The following is a 10,000-nucleotide window of genomic DNA, read 5'->3' on the forward strand; positions in this document are numbered from 1 at the left end:
CACACTTATAAGCTTAATCACCCCTGCTTTTAAACCAAATCCACGCTGAAAAGAATAACGTTAACTGACATATGGACGTGACTCTCCGCAATCTCCGATGAAATCGGTCAGGTTTTCTCTATTTTAGAGCCGTTCTGAACTTACTATATGAACGCATACTGGATCCTTGGACTAAAAGGGGTTCACCAGTATAAGTGATTTCAGATCGTAAAATTAAGTTTTTGTTTTTAAGGTATTGTTTTAGGTATAATGTCCTGATTAAAATTAGTAATCAATAATAATTATTTTACCACTCGCCTCCCGGACGGCACGGGCACATCAGGCGCGATCATCAAATAAAAGGAAAACAGTGCATCAACCTCAGCAACCAGCTGTTAACGTCAGTCCAAGCAACAACTAACTTTGTCTTTCAGACGGTTCAAGTCTCTTGCAAGGTCCTCAATTCTTTTAGCCACAGTATTTCTTGACAAGATGATACTTGGAAAAGCCTGTTTTTTCTCAGGACACACAAGCTCCGCTGCCTTCACCATACGCGCGAATGCTTGCCACGCTCAGTTACTCAGCCGACGTGCTGCTTTAGAATGCGGGTTAGAGACAATCAACGTTAAGATAAAGAAATTATAAAACCAAAGATAATATTGCCGCAAATACCCTTACATAGACTTCATTTAATACTACTACTAGTAATAATAATAATGATAATAAAAAAAAAAAATATTTAATTTTATTGTTCAAAGCATCCAGCGGGCCGTATTGGACGCCTTAGTGGGCCGCATTCGGCCCGCGGGCCGTATGTTTGACACCCCTGCTTCAGATACATTCATATAAAGACATCCCTGCAGCGTTTTGACTTTGAAACGTGCAGTGCACATATTTATTCAATGACATCATTGCCTTTTTGAAGATTTATCCAACCCTATCGCAATCGTCTTTCCGTCCCCAACTGTAAGACCTCTTAAAATTATAATCAAGACTTTTCTTCTACTATTTTAAATATTTATAACTTTTTATGGCCTTACATTTGATACAAAACTGCGAGTCGCCGTTACCCCGCGCGACCGATCACGTGACCGATCGTGCGCTCCTTAACTGGAATTTAAACCAAATTATCAGCAATATTCTAATATACAGAGATGGTGAAACAAATTTCCATGACTGTTCCAAAACTTTGTGGGTTAATTTAATTTTCCAAAACTTTTCCAGGCCTGGAAATTGCCATTTTAAAATTCCATGACTTTTCCAGGTTTTTCCATGACCGTACGAACCCTGTATATAAATCTTTCTATTTAACATTTGATAGCAATTTTATTTAAAGGTATTATATTTTAAGATTTGATTTTTCCTGGTGAATGAAGTTTCTGCATAAAACCTTTGCATAGCAACTAAAAGTAGGACAATCCTGTAAAATATGTGCAAAAGTCCAAAATGACCAGTACAATATCTTGTTTGACACACTTACGTGTATTAACTGAGCTTCAGGTGATGGCATGTCCAGCCCTCTGGGTTTCTCCAACAATTCTTCAGACTAAAATACATAATCAAGTGTTAACAATATCTTGAATTAAAAATATTCATAACCATTTCCTGTTGTACAAAGACTGAAAACCTTGAGAGCTCTTTAAGTCTGAGAAATTGATTGATTGGTGACGCAATAACATCCCTACCTTTCTGTCTTTAATGACCGGAGCAGAGTCCACCAGCATCTCCACTGAGGAGGACAGCGGATTTCCTTTGGCTGCGGTTTCGGCCTCCACAGGAGGAGAAGTGGCTTTCTGTGACACAGACATAACGAAGGTCATTAAATATGAAACCATACCAACCGTTAACAGAACAGTGATAACATATCAGCTGTCACTGACGCAGCAATGTGCCAGTCTGCATTTCTGCCTGATTAAGTTCTAGACATCAGTTGCATAAGATTTAAAAGGTCAAAGATAATCTGTCGCCAATCACTAGAAGCTTTAAGCAGAAAGTAAACAGAGCTGACAAAGTTTGGTTTGATTTATAAAGTTTGGCTGCCTATTACGTAAATACATCAATATTTACAACCTCTTGCAGAAATATATTAGGTATGCATGTTCTTCGGATATTTATAGAATGTGCACTGAATATTTTTACATTCGTAAGTATGCTGTTAAAACAAATGAAACATATTTGGAATATCTTGGACAGTTTGAGGGGATGGAGGTGATACATTGGTAACATCGGTTACTGGATGATAATAGAGTATCATTCAATAACTACTTACAACGTTCATCTTAAAAAAATATATATATTTAAAATGTAATCTTTAGCAAATATCAAAACAAACATTTTATACTGTACATTATAATATTATGATGCCAAATTCACTTGTAGTATTTAGAGAACTGATTTTAATTAGTAGTATTTTATTACGCATGTATTTAGACAAACTAGTACAGAATTTAATTTTCACCTCCAGTTTGGGCACCGGTGGGATGACTGGAGTTTTAGGAGTGAGGTCCGTCAGGTACATTGCACGAGAGAGCAGCAACAAGGACGGTGGGACGTTCTCTTTCAAGTGCAGGTCCAGCCACTGAAAGATACAATGTAAATTAGCAATTAATAAATGACCAATGACTCAAAAGCATAAAGTGATGTCAACAGTCTTTGGATGGAAAAAAAAAAAAAATCTGAAATATAGCTGTAAACACTAGGGATGTGTGAGACTAGTTGACAAGCCAAATAAACAGAACTGCTGCTGCTAGTCAACATTGGAAATACTAGTGAACTAGTTGAACTTAAGCCATTTTAATGTTATGATTTAAAATTGATACATTAATTTGAAAACAGGATATTTGGAGCGGGGAAAAAAAAATGTTTTCACCTCGCATCCACTCACGAGAAATGCTGGAGATGTCAGGCTCAGGAAGACAAGCAAGGTGTGCGAGCATATTTACCAGTTTAAAGGGGGAAACATTACGAATGAAACGGAACCTGACAGTTTTGTTGACATTTTTAATGTTATAATATCAGAATAATGCCAAAAAGTGCTGCTTTGTTTGCAGGGCAACCATGGTAACAGCTGTAACGTTTCTGCTTGTCCAAAGCGAGTAAATTTGCATTTTCATTTAGCCCATCTGCTGCTGCATAAGGATATGACCGTAAACTGGAAGTTTTCATACTGAGGATGCAAACAGATCTCAAAGCGCCTCACAGGGCAAGCCATTACGCTAAAAGCTTCAAGTTTAAAATAAGGAATTCTCATGTTTTGGGCAGATTGGATCACGTAACTCTCCTGCAGCATCTCAGTCTGTTTCCTCCACTATTCTCTAGATGCATTGTTTCTGTAGAAATGCGTCATTTAGTGCCGTAATCTGACGTGATCCTCTGAAGTGCACGTGCACTGTGGGCGGACCCGACTAATCGATAATGAGAATCGTTGTCGACAAATTTCAGATTTTCAAAACTCATTTTCTGCCACCAGATAAGCTTCGCCCACAAAAAAATGTAATGACTCTTTGCAAACACCAAATTGGTCTATAGTTTAAGTATTTCAAATTAATCGTATATATATATATATATATATACACACACACACACACACACACACAATAGCTGGGTTTCCATCCAAGTTGCGACTTTAACTTGTGCACAAAAATGGAATATTACTTTCATTCACGATTAAGCACCGTTTCCATCCAATGAGTCAAAGAAAATAAGTCATTGTCCTGATTAACTGCCACTATATATCACTAAGAAAAGTAGAAGCCACTGAATACAATAATTTTCATATGATAAATTACTCGCGCCTCAGAGAGAGCAGACGAAACACAATAAATGCATTCTTTGCTTTCGGAGGGGTGGCCTGCTGTTTGGGAACGCAGTATTGTAAGACAGTTCTGGGAGGTAATTATACAGAAATACTTTGACGACAGACTTTGCTTAGGCATTTAAGGGTGCGTTTACACTTGTGATGTATGGTTCGATTAAAATGATATCTGGTGCGATTGATTTGTCAGTGTGGTTCATCAGAGTAAGTGTGAACGCTGTCATCTGAACCCTGGTGCACACCAAACAGCTTCCAAACGAACTCTGGTGTGGTTCGAATACTTCTAAACAAACCAAAAACCAAATGTAATGACAAGATGCGACATGATTTCACGAAGGAAACAAGTGGTGTATCCAAAACAAAATGAGCACAGGGCACAAGGTGTATTTGACTTAAAACGGCGCTGAGCACACCTAGTCGGTTACAAAGCTTGTTTAAATGACTATGAAAATAGTCATGCCACACATCCCTAGTAAGCACCAATGACGCAGCATTACGGTGGCACCGCCACCCAATGATAATATAAAAAAAGGGCTTAGTGGGCATGAGCATTACACAAGCAGATCAACATAAGAGAACTGTTTAAAGTCAGTTTCAGTTTTTCACAGTCTTTGGGTGGAAAACAGTCAAAAATATCCTTTAGTAGGCAGTTTTACAACCTAGTCAGGCTGGTCTGTGCACACATACCTGCTGTAGCTGCTGTCGAAGCTGATCTGTGGTCAGACCCAAAGATCTCATGCCACGACTCCTGCAAGCGGCCTGGAGCTCGGCTACAGTCATTGCGGATACACTCTCCTTGGCGATCATCTACGGACACATGAAAACCAAAAATCATTAACATATCAAACCAATATTACTTTAAGGTCTGAAGCGTCATTCACTCAGAATGCATTTTTGCATTAAAAAAAGAAAAAACATGCGACATAAGTAGAAAAAAAAAAGGAAATCTAGCATAGTGCAAGGCAAAAATGCATTTCTTGTGAACAGCCCCTAATTTAAAGATGTAGGGTTAAGTCACCCAGAAACCTTGAGGTCACAGTAACATGTCAAGTCATAAATTCAGCTGTAAATCTACTTTAGAGGGTCAGTGGCAGTTGTCTGGCTTTGTCTCACCTCATCGTCGGCCTTGATGGTGCGCAGCTGCATCATCAGCTGGAAACGCAGTAAGTTATTGGTGCCGATGGGCTGCAGCTCCAGCAGTTTACATAAGGCCACCAGCTGCGGCCGTTCCAGATGCTCCAGCGTCAGCTCATCCTCAAAGAGCTTGGAGAACCTCACAATGTCTTTAGTGCTGGGCTGTTCACCAGTGTGCCTCACCTATATCAGACAAGTTAGAAACAGTCACAACCAGAATGATTTTAATTGTATGATCAAATGGATTCAATTATCGAACTCACCTGCTGTACGTAAGTTGAGAACCTTTGAGTCTCGTCTCCAACAGCTGCTTTATTCCTCCTGGCCATCTCGGCAATGGTCTCCTGCAAGAACTTGGCCAGCTCTAGTTTAGCAGCAAGCCCCTTCCTCTGTTTTTCCTCCTGTCAGAGTAAAAGAAATTCAGTATACAACTATATCACAATATTTGGGAAATATTTTCACAAATCTTACAGATTTGTTATGCTGCGTTTCATAATTGAGTCCAAGTGAATTAGCCTGAACTTTTGCTGTTATTTGAAACATAAGCTTATAATACCTTTTTGGACTCTGTCTCAAATGTGGAAGGCAGCATTTCTGGAAAGAGTTTGAGGAATACAGGAAGCAGAAACTCCATAAAGGGAACGATGATAAAGACAATGAAGGGCACAAGCCGGAACAAGTCCGCGCATGTCCGCATCAGCTGTGGAGACAATAGGACAAGTCTTCATAAGCGATAGTCAAAGACAAAAGCAATATGGGTTAGTGAGAATAGCACTTCTGGCCTAATCCAGCTGTGTTAAGCTTTTTAGTTATGCAATACTATTTGTGTCACTTCGCATTATAAATCCTTGACCAAGCACTGGTTTGTTCTAACAGGATTACCTAACATAATTACCTTGTCATAAAACTCAAATCCTGTGCATATATTAATAACTTACGACACATTTTCTTTTGCCAAACTACTTACAACTTATATAAAGAGGTTTTGAAACTATAAATAACAAAAGTACCATGGTATTTCCACTGTTTTAGACATGGCACCATATAATAATGATATTTCTTCATATCAAAGTACCACAGATTAAAGGGATAGTTCACCCAAAAATGAAAATTCTGTCATAATTATTCACCCTCGTGTTGTTCCAAACCTGTAAGGCCTTTGTTCATCTTTGGAACACAAAATCCAAGAGCTTTCTGACCCTGCATAGACAGCAACGTAACTGACACGTTCAAGACCCAGAAAGGTAGTAAGGACATCGATAAAATAGTCCATGGGACATCAGTAGTTCAACCATAATAATATAGAGCTATGAGAATACTTTTTGTTTGTGAAGAAAACAAAAATAATGACTTCATTTAACAATTTCTTCACAAAGAGTTCCACAACAACGCGCGTAAAAGACTGACATGGAAGAGAAGAAATTGTTGAATAAAGTCGTTATTTGTTTTCTTTGTCTATGCAGGGTCAGAAAGCTCTCGGATTTGATCAAAAATATCTTAATTTGTGTTGTGAAGATGAACAAAGGTCTTACGAGTTTGGAAGGACATGAGAGTAATTAATTAATAACAGAATTTACATTTTTTAATGAACTACGTCTTTAATATCTAATATCTAATCACTCTACCATGGTAAACCCAAAGTGACAAAAATCCTCATCGTAAACATCTCAAATACTTCTAATCCCAAGATTTCCCAAAGCATTTTCCACCCAAACATACCCTCCTCCTCTCTCTCCTGGTGAGCAGCTGCCCGTGCAGTAACCTCCAGACCATCCTGGCTGCGATTTTTGTGTCGATGCCCAGAAGGCGGAAACCATGATAGTAATGCTTCAGCTCATCCAGGACTCTCTGTCCCAGGGACTTCCTTGGCACTGCTGGTGGTCCTGGTGGTGGCTGCGTGCCAGAAGCAGCAGGGACAGGCTCACCCTTGACGGGTTCAGAATTCACCGCGGTGTCCTTTGCCTCTTGAAGCCACGCACAAGAACTGTGTAGGGGACGTGCAGCTATGCAACCAGGGTGGATGTAGCTGGATGTGTAACACGTGGACAGCGGCCTGGGACACCTGGCTGTGACAGCAGCCCGGGCAAGGAAATCTGAATGGTAGCGTATGCATGCGGTTGATGGGAGTGAAGCACAGCCATGTCTCTTAGAAAGCAAGTAGGATCCCCTGAAAGAAAACCAAAACTGAGTTTCAAACAAACAGACTATTTATAACATTAGAGAATTAGTTCACCCAAAATTTTAATTCTGGCATTAATTGCTCACCCTCGTGTCGTTCCAAACCTGTAAGGCCTTTGTTCATCTTCAGAACACCAAAATATATTTTGGATTAAATCTGAGAGCTCTCTAATACTCCATAAAGGGCAAGGGTCCTACCACAGTCCCTTACTATGTTTCTGTGCCTTAACTGAGAAAGCCCTCGGATTTAATCAAAGATATCTTAATTTGTGTTCTGAAGATGAATGAAGGTCTTGCAGGTTTGGAACGACATGAGGGTGAGCAATTAATGCCAGAATTTTTATTTTTGGGTGAACAATCATATAAAGCCTGTAAACCCAGTGGCTATATAATCACATGCACTAGGATATGAGAAAGGGACTATTTACATCAGGAATTACATTAAATTTAACTTAATAATTTGTAATAATTTAAAATAGTGCACTTGGAATAGGATACAATTGTTAATTTTTCCAGCAGTAACTTGGTTGATGATGATGGCCTCACCTTGATCTTGTTACAGCGAGAAGCACCTGCGAGCTGAAAACTGCCATTTTGTGACTTAAAATTGGGTGTCCTGTAAAAAGAAAAAAGGGTACATTTTAATTACATCTACAGTAATAATAGTAACTACTGACTCAGAATAATCCTTTAGTTTTTGTGTATTTTTTGTTGAACTTTGTTTTAAATATTTGTTACTCTACTTCCTATTCATAATTGTTTGTTTTTCTGTGGTGTTAAAACTGGTTTCCACAATTGTGAACTTTTGTATCAGACTTTCGAAGTTTGGTTATAGGAGTTATCATTGTCCCAATACTCATGAATAAAATATAAACAGATTCACGTATAAAGAGTTTCACAAGAGATTCACAGATGTTTAAACAGATGTGCAAATACACCACCAGTCAAAAGTTTTTGAACAGTAAGATTTTAAATGTATTTAAAGTAAGTCTCTTCTGCTCACCAAGCCTGCATTTATTTGATCCAAAATACAGCATAAACAGTAATACTGAATATGAAATATTTTTTTATTATTTAAAATAACTTATTCTACTTGAATATATTTTTTAAAATGTAATTTATTCTTGTGATCATAGCTAAAGTTTCAGCATCATTACTCCAGTCTTCAGTGTCACAAGATCCTTCAGAAACCATTCCAATATGCTGATTTGCTGTTCTAGAAACATCCTTTATTATTATCAATATTTAAAACAGTCGAGTACATTTTTTCAGGATTCTTTGATGAATAGAAAGATCTAAAGATCAACATTTAAAATAAAAAGCTTTTGTAACATTATAACATTCAAAAGCTTGGAGTCAGTATATATTCTTTACCAAAGAAATTATTTAAAATTAACACTTAATTTAACAAGAATGCTTTAAATTGATCAAAAGTGATGATAAAGACATTTATAGCATTAAAAAACATTTCTATTTCAGATAAATACTGTTCTTTCAAACTTTCAATTCATCAAAGAACTTGAAAAAAAAAAGTGTACTCAGCTGTTTTCAACATAATAATAAAAGCTTTGAGCAGCAAATCATTATATTAGAATGATTTCTGAAGGATCATGTGACTGGGGTAAGGATGATAAAAATTCTGCTTTGAAATCTCAGGAATAAATTACATTTTAAAATATATTCAAATAGAACACAGATATTTAAATATTAAAATATTTCAAAATGTTACCGTTTTGCTGTACTTTGGATCAAATAAATGCAGGCTTGGTGGGCACAAGAGATTTAAAAATTAAATAAAAAAACCTTACTGTTCAAAAATTTTTAACTGGTAGTGTACCATTAGGCCTACTCATAAAATTTTATTTTCTTACGTATTTGTGAGGAATACATCCTTTTTGATTTGCGCATACGTAGCATTTCTGTTGAACTCATGTGTTATTATTTACGTTTGACTCTCTAAATACATGTATTGGTGAAAACTGCAACAATAATGTCATATGTCACTACTGTACGACAGCACGCTCTTGTGCAAAAGCGGTCGGTCGCGAGCACTGCACACAAATACTGACTCGCGTGTTTATCTTCCACGCTTGCGTTGCTAAAACAGAACACAAACACTGAGACCGGTCAAAGACACAGGCCATATTTAACGACAAGGAAGTTTAAATTCATCCGAAATTATGTCTCATATTACAACGGGTAAATTGTTTAAAAGCTAACGTTACATCATATTTATGGCCATTATGACACAGTCCTCGCAATTATTAAAGTGCTATTACTTCATGCGTAACATTACGTCAATATTACAGCATCCACTTTCTATTATAATTCCTCGAGTTTGATCATTTTAAACGTCTAAATTGTTATATAACAAAGCGGAACGAGTAACGAAGTCAAAACAGTGAAGTTTATTGACAGGCGCTGAAGGCCACAATAGAGGCCGCAGATACACGACCACCATCTCAAAACACACCGCATTCACTAACTTACCAGCACAACTTTATAACTATTACAGATGCTTTTTTATATAGATAAAGTAACACGACATCAACTTTAGAAGAAACGAAATCAGACATTTCTTTTGTTTTACTTTCGTTAATGTATAACTAACGTTAAAAGCGAGCGGTGGCTTAACGTAACGTTAGCGGTTAAGAGACAACAGATGAAAGAGAAAGGAATGGAATGAGATATCGAGCATTTAACATCTCAAAACCCAATTAAACAACTACCAACCTGTCGAGAAAGGTCCGTGTCGTGTGGTGTGATGTCTGTTAGGTTAGGCTATAACCATTGGATATGGTGTCAGATCGGATGACGGTGGAGAAAAATGTTCGGCTCGACAGCGCTCCTCCTGCAGCTGAGGGTCAAATTTCCTCGGAGGCGATAGTATGAGAG

At 37.7% G+C, this 10,000-nt stretch overlaps 1 protein-coding gene across 1 annotated transcript in view; it reads right to left on the reverse strand.

Annotated features, from left to right (window-relative positions):
- Window positions 1-10,000, reverse strand: part of letm2 (leucine zipper-EF-hand containing transmembrane protein 2) — a 14,309-nt gene that overhangs the window by 4,127 nt on the left and 182 nt on the right. The window contains exons 1-10 of the mRNA XM_073829576.1: window positions 9,839-10,000; window positions 7,652-7,721; window positions 6,647-7,094; window positions 5,484-5,627; window positions 5,191-5,328; window positions 4,907-5,110; window positions 4,481-4,600; window positions 2,438-2,557; window positions 1,665-1,772; window positions 1,460-1,525 (exon numbers count right to left, since the gene is read on the reverse strand). The exon at window positions 9,839-10,000 is cut by the window's right edge and continues 182 nt beyond it. Of these exons, the coding sequence (XP_073685677.1) occupies window positions 1,460-1,525; window positions 1,665-1,772; window positions 2,438-2,557; window positions 4,481-4,600; window positions 4,907-5,110; window positions 5,191-5,328; window positions 5,484-5,627; window positions 6,647-7,094; window positions 7,652-7,698 (1,395 nt within the window). The 5' untranslated portion in view covers window positions 7,699-7,721; window positions 9,839-10,000. The remainder of the gene's footprint in view (window positions 1-1,459; window positions 1,526-1,664; window positions 1,773-2,437; window positions 2,558-4,480; window positions 4,601-4,906; window positions 5,111-5,190; window positions 5,329-5,483; window positions 5,628-6,646; window positions 7,095-7,651; window positions 7,722-9,838) is intronic.

The sequence above is a fragment of the Garra rufa genome, chromosome 23 (genome assembly GCF_049309525.1).
Source record: "Garra rufa chromosome 23, GarRuf1.0, whole genome shotgun sequence".
NCBI lineage: Eukaryota > Metazoa > Chordata > Actinopteri > Cypriniformes > Cyprinidae > Garra > Garra rufa.